The sequence below is a fragment of the Aethina tumida genome, chromosome 5 (assembly GCF_024364675.1).
Source record: "Aethina tumida isolate Nest 87 chromosome 5, icAetTumi1.1, whole genome shotgun sequence".
In the NCBI taxonomy this organism is placed as follows: domain Eukaryota; kingdom Metazoa; phylum Arthropoda; class Insecta; order Coleoptera; family Nitidulidae; genus Aethina; species Aethina tumida.
In genome coordinates this window covers 11,933,673-11,959,720 of record NC_065439.1, presented here as the reverse complement: position 1 = coordinate 11,959,720, position 26,048 = coordinate 11,933,673, and the positions used below count along the sequence as shown (strand labels likewise).

The 26,048-nt window shown below is 31.9% G+C and overlaps 2 protein-coding genes across 2 annotated transcripts in view; one reads left to right on the top strand and one right to left on the bottom strand.

Moving 5' to 3' along the window:
* Positions 1–25,561, bottom strand: part of LOC109593939 (cGMP-specific 3',5'-cyclic phosphodiesterase) — a 30,654-nt gene extending 5,093 nt beyond the window's left edge. The window contains exons 1-5 of the mRNA XM_049967296.1: positions 24,885–25,561; positions 9,453–9,701; positions 9,257–9,400; positions 1,858–2,227; positions 302–660 (exon numbers count right to left, since the gene is read on the bottom strand). Of these exons, the coding sequence (XP_049823253.1) occupies positions 302–660; positions 1,858–2,227; positions 9,257–9,400; positions 9,453–9,701; positions 24,885–25,457 (1,695 nt within the window). The 5' untranslated portion in view covers positions 25,458–25,561. The remainder of the gene's footprint in view (positions 1–301; positions 661–1,857; positions 2,228–9,256; positions 9,401–9,452; positions 9,702–24,884) is intronic.
* LOC126265543 (beta-catenin-like protein 1) lies at positions 13,005–16,978 on the top strand. The gene is made up of 2 exons (XM_049967297.1): positions 13,005–13,152; positions 15,378–16,978. Exon 2 carries the CDS (start codon positions 15,504–15,506, stop codon positions 16,959–16,961), a length of 1,458 nt encoding a protein of 485 aa, XP_049823254.1. The 5' UTR covers positions 13,005–13,152; positions 15,378–15,503; the 3' UTR covers positions 16,962–16,978.
* Positions 25,562–26,048: the final 487 nt, after the last annotated feature.

The following is a 26,048-nucleotide window of genomic DNA, read 5'->3' as shown; positions in this document are numbered from 1 at the left end:
AACTGAAATAGAAATCTTTAAATTAAGAATTTTTTGTTAAATAAACATTATGTCACGACTTGGAAAACTCTGATAAACCCGTTTTTCCTCCGTGACATTTTATTTATCACCCAGCGAACAAATTCGAAGTCGCTATTCCCCAAGAGTGATAAAACCAATCATCTTCTAAAACGGTTCCATCTAAAAAGATAAATGTAGCAAAACCATTTCGAATTGAGGGAAACGAACTTTTCAATTTTAATTTGTAGCTGGTAACAAAAATAACAGTGTGCGATCAAGTTCAAAATCAATAGATACTTACGTCATATGGGATGTGAAATTGTTGCACCAAATTACACTCCAAAAACATCCTAATCGTGGCTTTACACGTGTCCACGTCGTTCAATTCGAAATCGATAAAAGTGAAGCTGTACAAATTGAAATTGTTTGCCGACGGTATGTTCTCTTTGACCAGTTGTTCGGTGGCGTCGTTGCTGGCCGTGGCATGATACGACAGACATTCAAGGGCGACTTTCTGCTTCGCCATCAGTTTACAAGCGTTTTCGTACATCTGGGTGTTGTGGATGCCGAGGCCGCAGAAAATCGCGAACGCCTCGAACAGGGATACATCGCAATCGGTGAACGGGGACCCGTTGTCTTTGTTGATCAATTGTGCCACTCCTGTAAACGAAGTCGATGTTGTTAAAGCGACGACCCAAATATATTTATATCAAGATGTTGCCAGAAGATGTGCTTCTGCTATTGTTCACAAAAGACAGGATTAACGACAAACTTATAATTGAGTTAAAATTGTATTGTTCTGTTTCTGAAAGCGTTCTTGTTTACGTTGGCTTTTAATAAGTAATAAGAATCCCGACGGTCTGTAAAATATTCGCTTTGCACAAAAGGAGACGCTTCCGTTTCATAAATTGAATTAAAAATCGAGCGTTATTATGCCGTTTTAAAGACAATTGCGTTTCAGCTTGCGACTTTATCAGATGCGGATTAAGTTATTAGAAAACTTCGTTCCCGGGACGCTATTTCGAAATTGAAGTGGAATTTTATATTTCTGTATAATCGGGCTCGTTTAATCAAGGGACAGATACTTAACAATCTCAATTAGGTTATAAAAAAAGTTAAATTGCATCGAGTATCGAAGGAACAGAATATTAATGTGTTTACCAGACATTTTGAATTATTAAAGCAATTAATTTTTTCAAGGTAATTTGTCAAAGGATTCTTAATGCCAAATCGGTCTAATAAAAAATTTCAAACCGGGAATTTTTTATGGTTAATCGAAGATATCGAACCGCTCTCGGATATGAAATTTTATTGGAGGAAAAAGGTCAGCATTATCCAGCGACAAAATGATTATAACTCGGATTTAAATTCATGATTTTCGTTATAAATTACGGATGTCCTGAGACGTGACTTTGGCATTAAACTAGGGATTTCAATCAAAACGTGACTGGCCCAGATTCGTATGCAACTGTCCAAATGTTCTTCTTCGGTTTAAATTATATTTTATTTTGTATAGACCGATTGGCTATATCACGGAAACCGAGTTGTTAAAGTAGAGCAACAAGGCAATAAAAAGCTCTCAGTTCCTTCCAACCCATTTCGTCAAACCATAATTGCATTACGTTTATTTTAAGCCATAAATTCGAGACATTATCTCAGCACAAATAGACCAAATTAACATTAGCTGACATTCAACTTAATGATTTATCAATTTCTTCCTTCATGTTTGTTAGTCAAAGCCACGAATCATGCACAATACAATTACCATTCGGGCCATCGTAATTAACCCATTCAACCCTAATGTACCCCATACATTACACTTAATTACATCCTTACCCTTTCCATCCCGTTTCTTACCTATGAGTGTGTGTTGTCCGTTGATGATGGGCATGCACAGAATCGTTCTCGCCGACTCCGCGTCGCCCTCGCTGTGTTTTTCGTTGAGCCAAGCCCTGACGTCCCCAATATTCAAAATCTGCCCCGTCGATGCCGCATAGCCTGCAATTTGAGCGAGGGTGGAACTGGCCAAGTCGAAGGAGGAAGGCCGGGAGACCATGCTCTTCTGTCCGCCCTCCCTTAACTCGAAGATGGTCGTAAAGGGACTCGGTTTCCTCAAGCCGCTCTCCCTCATGTCGTCAGCGGTCACGGTGCCGCTCTCCACTCGGTTTAGGGGCGCGTGACGTTGTACGGTTCGGCCGGGACGTTCCAGTATCCGTTCCAAATGGTTCTGTGGAGGAGGATTTTATTGGCGGACGTTCGTTACTTTTTTTCGTTTTAGGTTATTGGGTAATTTATGTCTGTGTTATTTGGCAACTGGGCAACAGTTGTATTTGATGGATATAATATCAGGATTTCTAGGACGATCGATTCCGAATGCTGGAAGGATTGTCTAGTTGGAAAAAAATATGTCCTTAATAATAAAATTACCATTATGGCTTATTAGGTAATAAATTCCATCCGATTGTTACGTTCAGTTTTTATGCTACAATTTTTCTATGAGTTAAAGTCGTTAGGTATTCATTTTACTTTGGCACAAATTTTAGTCATTTTAACAGAGACAGAACTTACGTTTGTGAAAATTGTCAATTAGATGAATCTGGGTCGAAGAAGTGACAGGACTCTTTGGAGTTTGTGGTCTGAATAAGGTCGTCAAATCTATCACTTCACTACTTTTGCCCAGATCTCTTTATGATCACTGGCACTATTGTCAACCAGTGGTTTACAGAAGAAGCAATAGATCTTACCACATAATTAGGATATTTGGACTTTAAAGAGTGGAGTATTTGATGGATGTAATATCAGGATTTCTAGGACGATCGATTTTGAATGCTGAAAGAATTGTCTAGTTGGAAAAAAATATGTCCTTAATAATAAAATTACCATTGTGACATATTAAGTAATAAGTACCATACGATTGCCATGTTTATAAAAGACGTTTCTAGTTGCATGTCGAACAATTTTTGTGCTACAATTTTTCTGTGAGTTAAACTCGTTATGTATTCATGTCACTTTTGCGTAAATTTTAATCATCTTAAGAGAGACTGGACTTTCGTTTGTGGAAATTGCCAATTGGATAAAGTTGGGTCGAAGAACTGACAGGACTTTTTGGAGTATGTGGTCTAAATAAGATCGTCAAGTCTATCACTCTTCTACTTTTGCCCAGATCTCTTTATGATCACTGGTACTATTGTCAACTAGTGGTTTACAGAATAAGCATAGATCTTATCACATAATTAGGATATTTTGACTTTAAAGAGTGGAGTATTTGATGGATATAGTATCAGCATTTCTAGGACTATCGATTTCGAATGCTGGAAGAATTATCTAGTTGGAAAAAAATATGTCCTTAATAATAAAATTACCATTGTGGCTTATTAAGTAATAAATACCATATGATTGCCATGTTCATGGAATATGTTTTTAGTTGTATGTCGATCAGTTTTTATGCTACAATTTTTCTGTGAGTTAAATTCGTTAGGAATTCATTTCAATTTTGCGCAAATTTTAATCATCTTAACAGATACTGGACTTTCGTTTGTTGAAATTGCCAATTGGATGAACTTGGGTCGAAAAAGTAACAGGACTCTTTAGAGTTTGTGGTCTGAATACGGTCGTCAGCTGTATCATTATACAACTTTTGCCCAGATCTCTTTATGATCACTGGTACTATTGTCAACCAGTGGTTTACAGAAGAAGCAATAGATCTTACAACATAATTAGGATATTTGGACTTTAAAGAGTAGAGTATTTGATGGATGTAATATCAGGATTTCTAGGATGATCGATTTTGAATGTTGAAAGAATTGTCTAGTTAGAAAAAAATATGTCCTTAATAATAAAATTACCATTGTGGCATATTATCTATGTATTTTATTTTTTACATGAATGTGTTTAATAAAAATTAACGACAAATTCCACTGTAAAAATGTGACCTGTTCCATGTATTTAAAAAAAAAGTTCAGTTAAAAATTCGTTAGTTTTTAATTAACCAATACACGTTTGTTAAAAAAGTAATTGGAAAAATTGATTTATTCTCTAAAAACGGGAAACAGAAACAAATTTGAAATATGCACCTAATGAGCAACTTCGTATTTAGTTCCATTAAAATATAAAATCAGATGCAAAATGGACAGGTCGATTTGAAATGGAATTCTAAATGAAAAACATTTTATTATTTAATATAATCGGTGTAATTTGACAAACCCTGTGTAAGAACATCTAGATTTAATTTTATGCCGCCTCCCTGATTTATCGGCCGTCAATTAAGAAAAATGTATTAGCTACTGTTTACACTTCAATCAATAAACGTCTGGCCGGCCGATAAAATGATTTATAACCAAATTAATTGCGGGCGAACAGATTTTTACATCGGTCATTATTCCGCAATTAAACCGTAGTTAATTAAAAAAATGTCCATCGCACAGAATAAATAAAAATTGATTGTGTAGATTTAATTAAATTTTCGCATCGGCTATGACCTTTCGGCTTGATTAAACCGTTCGGTCGCGGAACGTTGGGAAAAAAGCCCAACATAGTTGGAAATTACCATTAATCAGTAAGATTGCGAGCATAGCCGGAGGGCCCAGGCCATAATTAATATTTGCCCTGTAAAACCATTTCCGTGTAGCACCCAAACTTTAATCCTTATCCGCGGAAAAAGAACGGGCCAAAATTTGTTTTAATTAAACATCAGAGCGGAAACGCCAAAGCCGTGGATTAATAGATACAATGGAATTTCACGTGAAACTTTCTGAAAGGTTTTAATATATTGCCCGTGGGGCTAATTGGGGCCGTCCGTGTTTTATGCACACGATGGCAAAGTTTCGTTGGGTTTCACTTGCACGCGTCGGTTTTAAAGGATCGCCGTAAGATTTACGTTCGATGTAAACTAACAATAAGATCTTGCTTTTAGGATTAGTGGTTTTATTTAGACTGTAAACTTTTACGCCCTCAGGGAGTTACAGGTAAGCAGACATCAACGTCGGCTTTGTTTTGATTTCGCAGTCAAATTGTTACATTGTCGAACTGACGATTTTCCAGTCAAATCCTCCTTCCATCATTTTCACGTACATTATAATATTGTCGTTGACAAAGGTTACAACCCCACGTCAAAACTGGCGTGAACAAGCTATAAAAGCATCATTTGAATTAATAATGACGATACATCTTTGCGCAACGGCATTAAATTTGAATGGAATTTTAAAGTGTTTTACATACGTCTGCAGCGGTGGCACTGATGAGCTGACATAATACCTTTTTACCCTATTTCCTTTGTCATCTGCGTTTGGATCCTTTGTAATTAACGGGCTGGATTTCTACTGTTATTTAGGTTGTCAAACTACACAAAGGGTATTAATTAAAATATACAAATATTAGAAACGACAGAGGGATATTCCAAAATCAATTCACAAATATTTTAGTACCAATAAATTTGGAGGATTTGCTGTTTATTATGTTTTGTAATTGCAAACTGAAAATGCTTAATTAACTTTCATGTTTATTGCAAATGTTATTCCTAGTTAGTCAATTATTATAATTTACATTAAATTGCTTGACAGTTTAATTTTAATTTGATACTAAAGTTTATGGTAGATTTGCACTTCTATTTCAAATTATATTTCAACTTTAATAACTTATTAAATATAATTACTATTTTTTTGATCAAATTAAATTACCATCATTCTAATTTAAATTTAATACTGCATTTTATGGTATTTTAAACTTCTTTTTTAACAGTATTATAAACATCAAAATACATGTTATATATTTTAATATTATAAAGTTAAATTAGTATTTAAATTAAATTACACAATTCAGTACAATTTAATGTGAATTTAATTTATCTGATAAATTTGCACTTGTTTTTTAACATTCTAAATATTAAAACACCTCCTTTACTTTTTAATTATAAAAGTTTTATTAGTAATTTATTTTGGCAGATTCAATTTGGAAAAGCGTCCCTAAATTGTTTTCGTTTTATTCTCTATAAATTTTATTCTTTACTGTTTTAGTGAAAAAGAGTTGGTTAAGAAAACTGCTACTAAAATAAAAAAACAAGAGGGTATAAATTTAAAGTTTATTGCTTCAATTTATTTAATTAAATGGAAAATAAACTGTTGGGTATCAAAAAGAAAATAACAATTTATGTATAATCTCATTTTGTGGTAACTGTTTTATTGCTAATATATCATTAGTAAAATATATTTTTAGTTTATTAGATCATTATAAATATATGGTGTGGTCTTTACTAAAAGATAATATATACTTGAGTCAATCAAATTTTTAAGAGTCAACATGTTAATTAGGTATGTGGGAGGTTAAAAAAGTGTATTTCTGATAAAGATATGAAGAGTATTTGTGAAATGAAGGAGTTTTTTGTTGTTTAACATTGAGTCTATTGAGGTAATATATCTAATTGGTCGATCCACTTTTTATGTATCATTCCTTAGAATACTTAGATGCACTTTATACTTAAAATCACTGGATATTTTAAAATCCAATTTAAAAGACATCAATCTTTTAACTGTTCTATGTTTATCACAGTCGACTATTTAATACACTCCGTACCTTGCGTGAATAGAGTATGGATACTTATTAAAATGCCATTAAATATTAAATGTCGTATAATAGTGAGCATACTACTCAAAAAAGAGGATTATTAAGAACTAATTTTAGTTTAGTTTTTAGTGGATAAGAAGTACTATGATATCGATTAGATGTTAGATCAATATAAATATATGGTGTGGTCTTTATTAAAAGATAATATATACCTGAGTCAATCAAATTTTTAAGAGTTAACATGTTTATTAGGTATGTGGGAGGTAAAGAAGTATATTTCTGATAAAGATATGAAGAGTAACTGTCAATTGAAGGTATTTTTTGTTGTTTAACATTGAGATTATTGAGATAATATATCTAATTATTCGACCTAATTTTTATGTATCATTCTGCCTTCGGATAATATTTAAAGAAGGTATTTTTTATTCAGCGTAGAATACTTAGATGCACTTTATACTTAAAATACACTGAAAATCTTAAAATCCATTTTAAAAGACATAATCTTTAACTGTCCAATGTTTATCACTGTCGACTGTTTACTACACTCCGTACATTGCATTTTTTTTTTTTTGGGACAGAGAGGGGAAAGTTAAACCCCTCTCCGGGCACCGATCCAGAGATCATAACCAAAAGAGGAACCATATGTGATAAAACATATGGGGGAAAGGGCGTATATATGACATATACGGGTGAAGTTGAACCAGAAGACGGGACTGACAAAGATGCCAGCCCCCTGTCAACTGGTTCCGGAAGAACAAGCCCAATCTGAGGAAGATCCTAGAACCTCCCTGGGTGAGGATTGGGCTTGCAGTTGATCCGTTGGCTTCCCGCCACCACTGGCTTGTGGAGCGGTACTGCCCGAGAGATACATTGCATGAATAGAGTATAAATACTTATTAAACTGCCTTGTTCGTACAGTAGTGAGCTTAAAACTCAAAAAAGGGGATTATCCAGAACTAATTTTAGTTTATTTTTTAGTGGGTAAGGAGTGCTATGATATCAATTAGATGTTAGATCAATATAAATATATGCTGTGTTCTTTACTAAAAAGTAATATATACCTGAGTCAATCCAATTTTAAGAGTCAAATGTTAATTATGTATGTGGGAAGTTAAAAAGGTGTAGTTCTAATAAAGATATGTAGAGTGTTTGTCAATTGAAGGTGCTTTTTGTTGTTTAACATTGAGACTATTGAGATAATACATCTAATTAGACGATCCAATTTTGATGTATCATCCTGTCTTCGGACAATATTTAAAGAAGGTATTTTCTATTCAGCGCAGAATACTTAGATGCACTTTATACTTAAGATACACTGAAGATCTTAAAATCCATTTTAAAAAACATAATCTTTTAACTGTTCTATGTTTGTCACTGTCGACTGTTTATTACACTCCGTACCTTGCGTGAATAGAGTATAGATACTCATTAAAATGCCTTGGTCGTAAAGTAGTGAGCTTACTACCCAAAAAAGAGGATTACCCAGAACTAATTTTAGTTTAGTTTTTAGTGGGTAAGGAATACTGTGTTATCGATTAAATATTAGATTAATATAAACGTATGGTGTGGTCTTTTCTAAAAGGTAATATACAGTAGTAAAAGCGTTTGACCCGTCTGAATTTAGAGAGAGACATCATGCATGACAGAGACAGTAGAAATCTGTCCCATAGTGGGAGACTTACTGTCTCTATTGCACATGATGTCTCTTTCAGAATTCAGATGGATCAAACTCTGTTTATACTGTATACCTGAGTCAATCAAAATTTTAAGAGTCAACATGTTAATTAGGTATGTGAGAGGTTAAAAAAGTATATTTCTGATATAAATATGAAGAATATTTGTCAATTGAAGGTACTTTTTCTTGTTTAACATTGAAACTATTGAGATAATATATCTAACTAGTCGATCCAATTTTTATGTATCATACTGTCTTCGGACAATATTAGATTATTAATAGATGCACTTTATACTTAAATTACACTGAAGATCTTAAAATTAAATTTAAAAGACATAATCTTTTAACTGCTCTATGTTTATCACTGTCGACTGTTTACTACACTGTACCTTGCGTGAATAGAGTATAGATACCCATTAAAATGCCTTAGTCGTATAGTAATGAGCTTATTACCCAAAAAAAGAGGATTATCCAGTTTCGTTTAGTTTTTAGTGGGTAAGCAGTACGATATCGATATATCGATAAGATATCGATGTAGTTTCAATAATAATAATGTTATGTCTGTCTTTTATCTTTAAGTATGTGTGTACAGTTTTTATATTTATAAACTTTTTTATTACATTATTACTGTTATTATTATTATTATTATCATCACCATCATCTTCATCATCATTATTATAATATCATCTACAGAACCATACATGCATATAAATTGATAAACTCTATTAAATTCGTAATTTTATTACACGATTTTAGATTTTTATGACAACTAATCAGAACGAAATTACAACTTTAAGAGGATGAACCAAGTGGGCAGAAACGTAGGCAATAAAAAAATTCATAATCCACGAAAAGAAAACTTTAAGCACAGACATAAATTACAGTCGACGATATTCCCTCCGTTTCCGGTAAAATTGAAATTTATCGCCGTAGCAAAAATAAACGAAAAACGTTCCGCGGTTCCCGGCGAGCCGGATTTGACGGGCACAAATAACCAATTAGCCTTAGTGGGCATTAACTTACCGCCTCGCAACAATTCAAGTCCAATAAGTAAACGGCGCATCGCTCGCACTTCAATAAATCCTGCGCTTCCTTCATTATTTTCGTAACGAGACACTCCAAGTTGTTCTGCTCCTCGAAAATGCTGCGCGCCAGGTTCAGCAGGATCTGTAATCGACGGGGGCATATTAAATTTACACGGACGTTATCAAATACGGACCTGGTTGCGTTTGTATTCGAGGACGGAGATCTCGAAGAGTTGTGCGTTCTGGATGCCGATGCCGCAGAAGGTCAGGTAACGTCTGAACACCTCGACGTCGTGCTGCGTGAACTCCTGCGAGTCGTTGGTTTTGTTGATGATTTGGGCGACGCCGATCACGTCTCCTTCGTAGTTGCAGATCGGCATGCACAGGATTACGTTCGTTTTGTAGCCCGTCTTTTGGTCCATTTCGCTGTTGAATCTGGGGTCCTGGAATGACCACATGGAAATTATAGACTTAATAATTAGAATGTTCATCTATTGAAATCACACTAACTTTGTTTTTTATTATATAGAGCACAAAATAGGGAAAATATACGAGATAGCCCAATAGAGAATGGAGGGCCTTCAATAATGAAGAAAAGCTCAATCAAATTTTTTCAAAATTAAATTTCAAAAAATATTATTTATCATAACATATTTTATCATATAAAGAACAAAGAGAAATCAATAGTACCCTTAGGTACGAAATTAGTAGTGAGCTTGCTACTCAAAAAGAAGATTATTCATAACTAAAATTAGTTTAGTTTTTAATGGGTAAGAAGTATTATGATATCGATTAGATGTTAGATCAATATAAATATATGGTGTGGTATTTACTAAAAGATAATATATACCTGAGTCAATCAAATTTTTAAGAGTCAACATGGTAATTAGGTATATGGAGGTTAAAAAAGTGTATTTCTGATAAAGATATGAGCAGTATATGTCAATTCAAGGTATTTTTTGTTGTTTAACATTGAGACTTTTGAGATAACATATGTAATTAGATGTACCAATTTTTATGTATAATTCTGCCTTCGGACAATATTTAAAGAAGGTATTTTCTATTCAGCGCAGAATACTTAGATGCACTTTATACTTAAAATACACTGAAGATCTTAAAATCTAATTTAAAAGACATAATATTTTAACTGTTCCATGTTTATCACTGTCGACGGTTTAATACACTCCGTACATGAATAGAGTATAGAAGCTCATTAAAATGCCTTGGTCCTACAGTACTACTCAAAAAAGAGGATTATCCAAAACTAATTTTAGTTTAGTTTTTAGTGGGATTAGATGTTAGATCAATTTAAATATATAGTGTGGTCTTTACTAGATAATATACACCTGAGACAATCAAATTTTTAATAGTTAACATGTTAAGAAAATCTCAATCAAAATTTTTCTAATTTAAATTTCAAAAAATGTTTTTTCTAATATTTTATCATATAAAGAACAAAGAGAAACCAATTGTACCCTTAGGTACTAAATTAGTTAGTTTAAAACATATATTAGAGTCCTAAAGAGTTCTTTAATTCTAGTCCTTGAACGTTTTGTGGCACCTATGTGTACTTTCCGGCAAGAGCATGGTATGCGGTATAACCCAGAAGCTGTTAGATAGTCTCTCCTATCTTTGGAGAGATCTGAGACTGTGTTGAATCTTCTTTGTTAGTATAATAACAGTATGGATGTTATATTTTAATAAGATTTTTCAATTCTATCGGGAACTTTACATATGTATGGGAGAAAAGCTTTACCAATCGTGGGCTCTCTATCTTTATTATTATGAAGTCTCATTGTATGTCTTAATTTTGAGCGTTTGTATCCGTTGGCCTGTAGTGTTCTTGTTCTTTAGCGAGATGGTGTATAGTAAATATGTACTTAGACAATGTGTGGATGGTTCTTAAAAACTATTGAATAACTTGATAAAGAAATAAATAATTCACTGATTATTCCTCAGAATACTAAGGATAAAATTTCGTCCATTGTTTGAAAAGAAGGAAGAACCCATCGGTGATGAGAAAGTGGGAGAGTCTGAGAATTTATTGAAATTACTGGAGTTCAAAGTGACACTCCTTGCGAGAAGAATTTTATACTAACTGTAAAAAAAGCAACACCCGGAAGGCAATGAGAAGGAATGATTAAAATTTGATGTTAATCTGAAAACACATTCTCGGTTTTTTGTTCTTTTTTCGTCGTATCTTTAAAGTATTTCAAACAGTACTATGGGTGTAATGGTATGGGGTGCTATTGCTTATGCTAGCAGGTCACCTTCAGTTTTCATTAGTGGCAATATGACATACCACCAGTATGTGAATGACGTTTTGGATCCTTATTTTCATCCCTACATAAGAAGAAGTCTGGGAATAATTTTTCAGTAAGATAATGCCCGTCCACATATTGCCAGGAATACATTAAAGTTCCTAGAAGCCTCCTGTGAATTTACTTCCTTGCCTACCCAGATCTGCAAACGTTTCCCCAATTGAACATGTGTGGGATATAATGGGGCGACACTTAAGGAATTTACAGCCCTCAACGGATTCTTAATGAACTAAGACGTCAGATTCAGTTCATGTGGGATAAGATACCATAAGAAAATGTCGATTAACTCATTAGGTCGATGCTACAACGCGTCAATGAGTTTCTTAATCAAAGAGGGGGTCCGACCTATTATTAGTTTATGACTATTCATACTTTAACATTTTTGTTTAATTTTTCAATCAATTATTATTCCGTAATAAGTTAACATTTTTCTAAAAAAAATTGAAATAAATCTATTATATCTATTGTTGTTTACATGCAGTATATAACGGATCCATTTGTAGAAGATTAAAACCTTCTAAAATTAATACAAGTTCAATTAAAGGAGTAGTATCTCGTATGTGTTTTAATTATGTTAAATATATGATATAATTGCTAATTTTAAAACAAATTATCAACGTTTAACAGTAACACTTTTACCAAATATTATGTATGGTAGCTCACTTTTAAAAAATAATTTACATATCAAATTCGAAGAAAATGTCTCACCGTTTCTGAAGACAATTTTTCGCTGGGAAATTCGTACAATGTGCCTTAAATTCATCAAAATCCTGGGGAATTATATTAAATTGCGAGGTTGAAATTTTTTCCCGATTACGTGCCGTTTGCATGGAAGTATGCGATTAAGCGATTGCTGGCGTGACTTTAATTTGTCCGTATTTACTAAAGTGTTTTCGCATTATCCTTATAGAGCCGCGGAACGCACACACAAACACCCATTTGGCCGGAAGAGCCTTTCAAGGATATATCCTGTGTCACCTAAGTAATCATATTAAATGTGTGTGTGTGTGTCGACCTGCAATTAACTCGCTAATTGAGAAAAAATAGTTTCCCCGGCTTTTATTTGCGTCGCGCATTAATTAATTTCAATTTTTTTTTCTTGTTTCACTCTAGGGATTTGTCCGCCCCGTTGCGGTTAAATATTAATTAGTGGTTAATGAGACTCGCGCTTGTGTTAGAATCTATAAATAAGCGGCGAGGTGGAAATTCGATAATTCTGTGTGCCTGCTTAATTATAAACTTTCTTAGGTTAACCAGACCGACGAAATTAATCCGAATCTGTACAAAATCTTGATGCGATAATTGACAGTCATGACAACCTGTATATTAAATATTGTATGGGTAGGTCGGGGGAGGGGAGTGTTTCATAAATTAATTTATAACTGTTTAGGACACACATTCCAAACAGTAGCATCATATAAAAGAGAAATGTTAATAATTTTATGATGTTTTGTGTTTAATTAATTATTTTAAATGAATGTGTAGTGAAAGAAACTAAATGGACTAATTAATAACTAACAAATTCAAGATAATTTGCCATTTTAATAAATATTTTATTATGGATTTTAAGACTGTAAGTAACTTATTTTAATGTGATTTACAGTACAAAAATACACTGAGAGTCTTGGATTTCCTTCATAATTTAAAACACTCTGCATTTTGTTTTGAGTATGATCAAAATATTATTTTAAAGGGGGCACTGAAAACTAACATTATTGAACATATTTTTAATAAGTTACTTATTTTTCTTCTCAATATTTGCATTTTTTTATAAATACATGTAAATTTATAAAATACAGTGTGGCCTGTTTGAAAACGTAAAATTTGTATTTGTAGTCCAATGTTCTTTTATTTCAATTATCAGTCTTTCAAAATGACGTTTTTTGCCATAAAAACCGAAACCTACAGGATAATTTTTTTAGACATGAAAATTGAAGAAATCATGCTAGATAGTTTTTATTATTATTAGTATAAAATTCTATATCCTTGAAAAATAAATTAATATGTGCAATTTTTTAATTTAATTCATTTAATAGTAATACTTCACAAAATTATGAATATGCGCAATTTTTTTATTATTTGAAACCTGTATAATCATTTCAGAGAGTGCTTAATTCAGTGGTGTAGTTAAATTTTGAATATAAATGTATAATTCAATTAACTTTTTACGTTTATACAACACTACAAATGAAATATCGACAATATCTTCCTTCCTGCCTTCCCTTTTCGCTTTCTCTTTTTTAAACTTTTTTATCACATTCTTAAGTTCTGCTCTTGTAAACATTCTTTCTTCTTCTTCTATCTATTGTTGTCCCTGTGTTTCCTCCTCCTCTTCTTCCTCTTTCGGGAAGTATTTATCTATCTTCATCTTTTTCCTTTCTTCCTTCTTATCATTTTATATGTTTTACCCCAAGGGTTACCTTTGAACTAGTTCTTTTTATGGTTGTTCAAATTCTAATATGGACGCTGATTTTTTCCTGGAAATTTCATCAGAAATAAAGATGATCTTGAAAATTTTAAATCTGCTTGTTGAGAACATAATTCCCTGAAAATATGACGCAGATTGAAGTTTATACGGCTTTAGATGGCCGTATAATATCAACAGAATAGACCTTCACAAAAAATATCAGTACTTATTTAACTTTGGAAGCTATATATTTGAAAACATTTTGAAAACAGATAAAATTTTGCTAATGCAATTGTTTAGTTGGAAACTTCCACATTAAAGCTAATATCTATTTTTGAATTGAATTGAAATTAGGGGGTTCACAGAGAAGAAAGTCATTTGAACGGAATCTCAAAGTTATATAGAAGCCGAGTAATAAATTTTTGAAAATGACTAAAAATAATTTGATAATTTATGACATATTTATATATTTCTATAAAGTACAAATATTTGAATTCACCTTTTTACATTTTTACAATACTACAATCAAAATGTCACTATGTTATATTAAGGTTATAAGTATCTCCGTTTCCTGTGATATTAATACAAAAAAATTACAATTCACTGATCTGTTGAATGTACTTTAATGTGTCACTTGTTTTTAGCATTTTAAACTACATCAGTAATTATTTTAGAAACCTTAACAAGGTTCTCTGAAACGTACTTTCTTGAAAACTGAGATATAAATTTTTGAAAATGGCTAAATAATTGATTATTTTTTCAAATTTTAAAAAAAATTTTTAATGCCGGATTTGATCGAATCGAGCTCAAATTTTCTAGATCATCTTTATATCTGATATATTTTCAAGAAAAAAATTAGTGTAGAAATTTCTCTTACAATAATACTCTTTTTATATCAGAAATTATGTTCGTAAACTTAATAAGATTTTCTATAATTTATATTCTTGAATATTTGATATGATTTGATTTGATTTATACAAAATACAAATAATTCAAACACTACAATCAGGTTATACAAGTTATATATTAAGGTTATAAGTAACTCTTTTTCCTGTGATACTAATACAAAAATATACTGAGGTACTCTTGAATTTGCTACAAAATTTAAATCTCATTGGGAATATTGGATTTTTTTACTATTTTCAAAATATTAATTTAAAGGTGACATAATGTTTTTGAAAACTAGATCTTAATAATTATATTCACAGATATGTTGAATATATTTTAAAGTGTGTCACTTATTTTTAGCATATTAAACTTTGTCAGTAACATCCTTTCTTGAAAATTTTCATTTTTTAATATACCTGTGAGCTAAACAAGATACAAATAATGTAGATCAAATTATTGAGTTTTATTCAATATTAATGCATTCTTTATTATCTTAATTTTAGGACCTAAATAAAATGTATTAATCGGACCAGGTAGACAACTCTTTAAGAACAATCCCAAATGATGTTTGACTGTAGTGCACTACACTTATCAACAAACACGTATACATTTGTGGCGAAACAACAAGCATGGATTTCTTTAACGAAGAACACGACAAGGAAATACAAAATTTGAAGCAAACGCTTATAAATTTCAACACAACTTGTACTGAGGTGGAAGCATTTTCTCAAAAAGAATCTGACGAAACGTTGATAAGAAAACTTGAAACAAAACTTCATGACATTTTAGTACTTATAAAAGAAAAAATTGTTAGTAGAGAGGAGTTTTTATTTTTACTTAATTCGTCGGTAACACTTGACAATTTATTTAAACTATTAAAAGGAGACAATGCCAAACTAATATTGGGAGTAATAGGAATTTTAAAAGACATCACATCCGCCGACTTACTAGAGGATGCCGTGTTTGACTTGATGCAATCCATGTTAAAGAAACACTTAATAGTTCTGTTGGTGTACACGATACAACGAATGAATCAGGACGATAAAGATCAATATAACGGCACTTACGACATACTTAAAATTGTATCGAATTGTTTTTTGTTAGGAAATAAAATCGTTGACAAACCCTCATCGAAGTACCTCATGACTTGGCTACTTAAACACCTGAGGATGACCAAAAACTACAGCAAAAAACTGGTGTACGCAAGCGAGCTCCTGCATATTCTACTGCGAGACAACGAGGACCACAGACAAGTGTTCAGGGAGTTGGAAAAGGGTTTGGAGACTGTATTAAATCAAACGGGATACTTCTACCATCACGATCCGAAAACCCAAGAAGAAAGGACAATAATGTCCAACATCTTCGACATAATCTGTGATCTTCTGACTGCTGCGTCGTTTCGCCATAAATTCCTACAATTGGACGGCCTATCCTCCATGCTCGACATAATAAAGACTAAAAGGGCGGCAACGGTTTGTGCCGTTAAAGTCCTCTCCTATGCTCTTTATGGACCGAATGGCGAAGACAGTTGCAACAAACTGATTGAATTAGACGGATTGGCAATATTATTTGACATCGGATTCAATCAATTTGACGGCGTTAATTCGGAGTCGATTGAGGAATACGTTCGACTATTTAGTTCGATTGTCGTGTCTTTGATTCGCAATTGTGGAAGTGTTGAACTTGATGAATTGTCGACTTATTTTAAGAAGGATGAATATATGGAACTGAACAACTTGTTGTCGCTTTATTTTCAGTATTACAGGAGAATACAAAACATATACGTTGAACTTCCAGTTGACACCAGCAACAACGATACATATCGTGTCTACCTGCAGTTAGGGTATCACACCCTCCAACTGATAACTTTCATCCTCGTTTGGCTCTCTCAGAATGACTGGGAGATATATGTGATATTTTTGAAGGCGTTGAATAAGAAACGATGTCCTTTGCGCGAGGTGCAATTCATCCTTTGGGATTTCGCCAATAATTTACCGAAGGAAGGGCTGAAAGAGTGGCAGAATCAGGAAGCACAAAGGATAATGGTTTTGACCAAAAATTTCATGCAAACAAACGTATGTAAGTAACGATTTTAATAAAAGGAATTTTATAGTAAAAGATTCTTTTAATTGCATCCAAAACACGTCCCAGCAAGAGGCAGGAAATTGCTGTAACTGGATATCATAATGACGATGAAGGAGTGTGGCAATGCATCAACTTGAAAAGCATCGCGTTTGACTGAGGTCAGCAAAGCGTCGCTTTTGTCTGTTGGTGAAAAACTTTCCTCCGATTGTCGTCGAGCATAAAGGGAGCCGGTTTTGAAAACAACCGGCTGAATTATCGCCAATAAAAACATAGTTTTCCGGCTCTAATTGTTGGATAATCAAAAGTATATTGGGATGAATGTTTTAAATAGTTTGCAGACTCAATTTACAAGTTAGATTGTAGTTGGGATGCAAAAGTAATTAATGAAAGTGTGAATTGAGGAATTTCGTTTAAAGGGTTAACTACATGATAGGAGAAGTCTCTTCAAGAGACACATAAATAAAGGAACTTTAGGAACAATTTTTATTAAATAAACTTCAGAAAAGAGGAATTTATAGAAATTATATTATTAGTAAAATTAGATTCCTATCTAAAATTATATTATTAAGATAAGTTTAAAATAAAGGGAGATCTTGTTCAACTTGAAACTTCATTACTGGAACAGAAGTATTTTCAGGAGATGACTTTAGGAAAAGAATTCTGATTTTTTTTATAAAAAGAGTACCATTAAATTTTACTAACATAAAATTTGAAACTCTAGAGAAGAACAATTCATAGTAATTATAATTTTAAATTTTAAAACTAGATTTTTTGATAAAAATAAAAAATTAAGGTAATTTTAAAATACAAAGTGATTTTTTACCCCGAACCTATATGATTAAAGGAGAATGTACTTCAAGTAAACGAATTTAAAAACAGAAACAGATTGTTTTTTAAAAAATAGTTCCCTTAAATTTTATTGTCATAATTTGAAATTCCTGGAACAATTTTTATTAAACAAATTTCAAAAAAGAAGAATTTATAGAAATCATATTATTAAATAGTAAAATTAGATTAAGATAATTATAAAATGTTTCTTCAATTTGAAACTTCATTATTAGAGTAGAAGTATTTTCAGAAGACACATAAAAAACGACTTTAGGAAAACAATTCTAAATTTTTTTATAGAAACGGTTCCATTAAATTTTTTTATCCTAAAATTTAAAACACCAGAAAAGAACAATTCATAGTAATTATAATTTTAATTTTAAAACTAGATTTTTATAATAGATAAAAATATAAAATTAAGGTAATTTTAAAATACGGGTGATTTTTTACCTTGAACCTACATGATTAGAAGAGAATGTTCTTTAAGTAAACGAATTCTGTTTAAAAGGTTAAATTATAATCTTAAATAGTAAAATTAAATTCTTAGCTAAAATTACATTATTAAGATGATTTTTTTCAACCTGGAACTATATTATTGGGTATTTTGAAGATATACCTATTTTATTACCTAAAAAGAACAGTTCATAGTAATTATAATTTTAAATTTTTAAATTAGATTGTTAGATAAAAATATAAAATTAAGACAATTTTAAAACCTGATGCTAGATGACTGAAAGTTAACGAATTTAGAAACAGAAACTTAATGTTATTTCTTTCTAAAGAAATAGTTCTCTTATATCTTATTATCATAAAATTTGAAACACTAGAAAAATATAAATATAATATATAATTAAGATAATTTTAAAACATATGGTGATTTTTTAGCCTTAAACTACGTAATTGGAGAAGATTTTTCAGGAGACATATAAAAAACGATTTTAGGAATAGAAATTCTAAATTTATATTATAGAAATAGTTTTATTTTACTATCATAAAAATTGAAACTCTAGAAAAGAACAATTTGTAGTAATTATAATTTCAAAATTTAAAACTAATTACTATAGCTAAAAGTACATAAATAACCTGAAATTACGTGATTGGAGGAATAGTTACATTAAAATTTGGAACTTAAGAAAAAAGAATGTTAAAATTTATTTATATTGCAAATTGCGAATAACTAGAAAATTCTTAACTGACACTTAATTTACATTTACTTCTCGGCTCATCATCTTTCAATTAAAGTTAAAGTACCCAAAATAGTGGCCTTCAGCTTCAATCCATTTATGCATTTCAACTGAGAGATTACAACTGACAAATGTGTCTATTTAAATTTCTTAATGAAAAAAATGGAGGAAAATAAATATTTGCCATGAGTATAGCGATGTCCATCATAAATCGAAAAAAATGTTTTAGGTATATACTATATACTTTCAATCGAAAAATCCGAATCTACATTAAAAATAGGGGTTCCTATTTCAAATTTCAAAGTTACCCCTATCATACCTAGAAAGAGAGAATTGCTTATTACTTGAGATAAAGTATACAATTAGAACATGTTAAATATAAATATGAATCATTAAAAATTCAACTACAATACATTATTTAAAAAGATAAGAAGAGGAAAGAGGAGGGTGGAAAAATGTCAGTGTTGTTAAAATAATATAGAAAATATAAATGTAAATAAGATTAACAAAAACATATTATTAAGATAATTTTATATAAAAAATATAAACACACATCAAATTGAGTTATTATTAGAAATATACGTAGTATTTTGTATATTCAGCAAAGACATATTTGTTGAAAATATGTAGAAATGGACAAATAGTTTTCACACATATGAATCCAACAACAATTCCGAACAGAAATGAATCGATTTTATCAACGTAAACAAAATATTTCAAAAATAGAACTGGGGTACTTCGTCACGGAATTTCCCCTTTGGTTTTCTTTTGTTACTGCTCTATCCCTGTTTTCGTTCTATTTTTAGTTGTCTGTTGTCCGTAGAAATATTTAGAGATTTTTAATGGATTGAACAACGTAAACGTCAGCCGATAAGTTACGCTTGTCCAATATTTACGTACAATTTTATTATTAAACACGTCAAACCTTCGGTATCGACGGATTTATTTATTATTATTATGTGATGTAATAAATTGTTTTGAGCGGTTACATTTGTCGAAAACACAAAGGTTTGGTCACTACATGATATTTGAATTAGTTTCGTGTGGGTATATTATTGTAATTCTATTTTTGGTACTAATAGCCCTTTCAGTTTCAGTAAATATTATTCCTGCAAAACAATACATCCAACCCACACTCGAATATCCTATACAAACTTCAAAAACAACTTTATCTCCCCCTATTATTTATGTAATTGTTCTAGACGTTCACCTTTAGAAGGCAGAGCAAAGTAGAATGCCCCAAGTTTTATACAGAACTGGTAAAAGATCTCAGCTTAAAATGCATAAGTTTCCAGCTCTAAAGCGCAAAAAACCAAATATAAGAAGGCGATTATGTTCTGGAAACATGTTGACCTGTTTTTAAAATCCTCCCCCTTTATGTATAAATCGTGTTCACGCTACTAAAAACGTTCTGGCGAAATGCACACTCACGTACGATTTAAAACACTTCCAACCTGCTAATTTTTAATTTAATTACAACGAAACGCCGGCCACTTTTCCTCTTCGAACCCCGCAATAAAAACACCCTCGCGACGGCCAAGATATTATTTCGGCAGCCGGCTTATATTAAATTTTTCTTGGCGATTTAATGAAAACACGCCCCCGCAAATACCGTCGCGGCAATCAAACACGAACAGATAAATGAAAAAGCTCTCGCATTATATGGTAATCGTCGTGCAATTTTACGCTTCCGAAATTAAATCCGCTTAGTTTTTTTTTCCGCTGCGGCGGTTTTTGTTGCCCGCTAATTCCCGGCAAACGTTTCGCCCGCATTTAACGCCCCGACGTTTTTTATAAATCGCCCCGCTAATTACACTCGTACTCGGTAATTAACAATTAAACGGAACGGGTTCAAATCTGGCAATTTGAGTATTACGAATTGGGATTTAAACAAGTGCGTAAAGCTCGAAACGGAGTTATACTCAGCGACATAAAAAATGGAACACGTAGTGTAGCAGCCATAATTATAGTAATTTATTCAAATGTAACTTTTTACTTTGTAGTATTATTTAGTTTATTTACCAAGGATTTCTTAAAGTATTTAATAGTGGGTCTTAGTCAAACTATATCAAATAAAATTATAATTTAGCCTTACTAAATCCAAGATAAACAAAATTACTAAGAGTTTACAACTAAATAAGTCAGTTATTTCCTGTAAAAATAATATATAAATAAACGTGTTCGAAAAATTTGAATGTCATAACACAATCCAGAAAATATAGCTGGAGACCTCAAAAAAATCTCTTCAAGAAACACATAAATAAAGGGACTTTAGAAAAGAAGAATTTATAGAAATTATAATATTAAATAGTAAAATTAGATTCCTAGCCAAAATTATATTATAAAGATAATTTTAAAATAAATTGTGATTTTGTTCTTCATAAAACTTCATTATTGAAAGAGAAGTATTATAAGAAAAAAATCTGAATTTTTGTTATAGAAACATTTCCATTAAATTTTATTATCATAAAATTTAAAACACCAGAAAAGAACAATTCATAGTAATTATAATTTTAAATTTTAAAATTAAGGTAATTTTAAAATACAGGGTGAATTTTTACCCTGAACCTACATGATTGGAGGAGAATGTTCGTAAAATAAAGGGTTATTTGTTCAATTTGAAACTTCATTATTGGGGTAGAAGTATTTTCAGAAGACACATACAAAACAACTTTAGGAAAAGAATTCTGAATTTTTGTTATAGAAACAGTTCCTTTAAATTTTACTGTCATAAAATTTGAAACACCAGAAAAAACAGTTCATAGTAATTAAAATATTAAATTTTAAAACTAGATTTTTAGATAAAAATATAAAATTAAAGTAATTTTAAAATACAGGGTGATTATTTAATCTGAAGCTATATGATTGGAGGAGTTTAGAAATAGAAACAGACTTTTTTAAGAAATAGTTCTCTTAAATTTTTTTATCTCAATATTTGAAACTCCTGAAACTAAAATTGAGGAATTTCGTTTAAAAATTTAACTATATGTTTGGAGATGTCTCTTCAAGAGACACATAAATAAAAGAACTTACAATTTTTATTAAACAAACTTTAGAAAAGAAGAATTTATAGAAATTATATTATTAAATGGTAAAATTAGATTCCTAGTTAAAATGGATTATTAAGATAATTATAAAATATTTCTTCAATTTGAAACTTCATTATTAGGGTTGAAGTATTTTCAGAAGACACATAAAAAACTACTTTAGGAAAAGAATTCAGAATTTTTGTTATAGAAACAGTTCCATTAAATTTTTTATCATAAAATTTGAAACACCAGAAAAGAACAATTCATTGTAATTATAATTTTAAATTTTAAAATTAAGGTAATTTTAAAATACAGGGAGATTTTTTACCCTGAACCTACATGATTGGAGGAGAATGTTTTTCAAGTAAACGAATTTAGAAACAAAAACTTAGATTCTTTTTAAGAAATAGTTAAGAAACTCGGGTTCAAATCTGGCAATTTGAGTATTACGAATTAGGATTTAAACAAGTGCGTAAAATTCGAAACAGAGTTATACTCAGCGACATAAAACACGTACACTAGCAACCATAATTATAACAACTTATTCAAATGTAACTTTTTACTTTGTAGTATTTCAATGTTTATTATAATTAAAGTATTGAATAATGGGTCTGAGTTAAACTATATCATATAAAATTATAATCCAGAAAAACAGGATTACTTAGAGTTTACAACTAAATAAGTCAGTTGTTTTTTATAATAATAATATATAAATAAAATATTCAACGTGTCCGAAAAACTTGAATGTCAAAACCACTCAATAGAGCTGGAGTCCTTAAAAAAATCTAACTTTCTATTAAGAATGTGAAGGTCAGATTTCGATTTGCTCAGAATTACATCAGATAACAGTGTTGATGTTTAGTTTTTGTTTTTTTTTATTTAATTTATTTAAAAATGACAGATATCCTACAAGGACAAAACGTTTGTTATACATACAGTGTGAAACAAGGTGGTGCTTTAATTACGGTGTGGGAATGCTTTTCAACTTCTGGCGTAGGACCCCTTCATCATAGGACCTCTTCCTTGGAAGCAGTGGTTTTACTTCCAAAAATTGAATGTGGAATGGAATGAAATCAGTGGTGAGCCCTCATTTACATTTTATTATAATTATTTTGTCTATCCAGTGGATACATCTAGGAAATTGTTAGTTGTTATACCTTTAGACCCTTCAAAACCCACTTTACCATGAAGGTAAGGCCCGACTTCATATTGCGAGGGTTTCTTTAGAGTCTCCAAAAGGCCGATATAAATTTGTTACCATAACCACAATGATCTTCAGATTTATAACCTATTGAATGTGTGAAGCAGCACAGGATAAATACTTCATAATTGAGCCTTCCCTTCACATTCTTCGACTTAGACGTGGCATTAATAAGGTACTTCAGGACGAAATTGATCACCTCATTAGTTAAGTACCAAGACGAATCAGGGATTGTCTGGAGCATTGTAAAAATCCAACACATTATTGGTTTAATAATTTCAATATTTTTTATTATTTTTATCATTTACTATCCTCTGTTACCACAAGCTATAAACCAAAAATCAATGAAATCTGTCCACTGGTTGTGTGTTTTATTTTCTATGCCTCTGAGTATATTTGCCATTTAAATTGCTTAGGCAAACAAGCCGTTGCTGGGATAAATAAAAAAGGGCACTGCGAACTGACTGCGGTCTAATTGTTTGAGCCAACATCGACGAATAATTCTTTTCGTTATTGTGGGGCGGATTAGCCAGTTTAGAGTCGAAAAAAAACGTGATGAAAAATAACATAAATAGACGCGGAGAGGAAATTTTGAAAGGCGGATTGAACGGGAACCGTTCAATATGACGGGAAATGTATTTTAAGATGATCTTCTTTCATGCTTTAGAAATGTTTTCGGGAAAGTAATTTACTTTACGAAATATTTCCATCGATATTCCGATTTGTAAATGTAAAGGACGAAATAAATTCGACAATTATTACCAGAAGCACGTTTCAATAAACAACATTTAATGCAGCCATCAAAGCTGATACGCATGAAATTAATTCAAGTCGGTGTTTGAAGGTTTTATAAAAATTTATTGTTACGAAATGTGCGTCCATAAAGTTTGGCATGTATTTAATACCAGATAAATCACGGAATTTAATAAAATGGGTTTTAAAAATAGCGTTTCGTTATTGTGTTGTAATATTAATCGTTGTTTATTGTTTTTGTAACTGAAAAAACAGTATAAATTCGGGTGTGAAAGAAGTAGGGCAATTTCGGGGGAATTGTGCATTGTTATTCATTAATTCGGGCGTAAAATTTAAAAGGGTGGATTACCATAGTGTATTTCAAAAATATGTAAATACGACATTAAAATGCCAAGGAAGTGATGAATAATTTTCCTCTTTGCCTTAATTACCTTTTAGAAAATTTAATATGGAGGCTAATTAAACTACACTGTTAAGAAGACGTTTCAATAGCAAACATCATTTATGATGACATAAGAAAATAAGGAAATAATTAATAATTTTAAAGATTTATTTAAATATTGTTGAAAAACTGAATTACAATTCTTCAGTTTACATTGAAAGAGAAATGATATTTAAAATACTACAAAATTACTTTGTACATTAAATATTATAATATATATTTTAAATATATAATACATAAAAAAAATTATTAACAAATAAATTAAGGCTGTGGTAATTAATTAATTAATTAATTTATATTAACATTATTTCTTTAGAATATATAATTTTATATAAACATTGTTTAGAATTTACTTAATTTTAGATTAAGAAATAAAAATAATTATTTTTTTTATGTTTATTTTTTCAATATTAAATTTAGCTTTAGTTAAGTATTTGTAAGAAGATGATACCAAGAGGTACTCTTCCAAGAAGGTTATGTTGACTTACCAAATAGGCATCTTTAATGTTGATGAGGCTCTTGCTTTGGGCGACGGTACCAGCGATGCCAACTCCAAAGGGAATCCGAATCTCCTCAGACCTGGCCATCTTAACTGCCTCTTCCAAAGTGGTGTCATGCCTCACGTCGAAAAGCTTCGCCACCAAGTACCTATCTTCCGGCGGCCCTCGCGCCAAAAATAACGACCCTCTGTCCGCGTGCGTCAGTATGCTAACATTCTTAAGAATTTTGTGCGAGAGCACGTTGATGTCCAACTCGTTGGCGACGTCCCTGATGAGCTCCATGAAGAGCTCCGACTCCTCCATGGACTCCAGGTCCTTCGTCGGCCTGCCATTGTCCAAGTTCTTGTCGTTATTGGCGGGCGACGCGGCCAGCCAAAGCTGGAACAAGTCGGAGGTGATGGACGTCCTCTTCGCGGCGGCCGGCTGCAGCACGGCCTGCTGGACACGTTGTCGTAGCTCGGGGGACGCGTGCTCCCTCAGCCACAGTTCGACCGCCCCCGGGTTCGATTCGAGCCAGGTCCCCACCGAGGCCAGGTCGTTGGCAGGGGATGGCTCCGACATTGCACAGCATGTCCTTAGAGCGCGCGCGACCACGAGGATGCCGACCGAAAGTCGCCGGCTCCGGAATGAGGCGGTTCGCACGGGGTACTCATGCCGACTGCTGGCGGCACATGCACTCGACGTCCCGGACCAGATGCGTGCCCGTATTGATCAGGGGGACGGTGCGCGTTCGGACGGCGCCGCGACGCTCCTCCACCGACCAACTAGACGCACGTAACACTCTTTTATTCCCGGTTTTCTATTCCGACTACGCTGTTTGTTTTTATTTTTTACTTTTTTTGTTTTCGACACTGCAATCGTCCAATAATCTCTTAATCTGCATCTACTTAACGAAGATTCAAGCCTTCAAAGGCAGTTCCGATTTTTCACGTTGTCCTGGAAGCTTCTCCAGAATTGTAAATTGAGGAAATGAAAGAAACATGAGAAAAATCTTCACGTCTCTTTTAATTATAGATTTTGTTTGAAGTTAAACTTTACAACAACATTAAATCTAATATTTTGTCTGTCATTATAAATCTTTCAGTTAAATAAACAAAGTTGTAGTAACGGTAATGTCTCAATAAATTAAAATATTAAAATTTCAGCACTTTG

Coding starts and splice junctions, on each gene's coding strand:
- LOC126265543 (XM_049967297.1), top strand. CDS start 15,504: ATGGATTTCTTTAACGAAGAACACGACAAGGAAATACAAAATTTGAAG.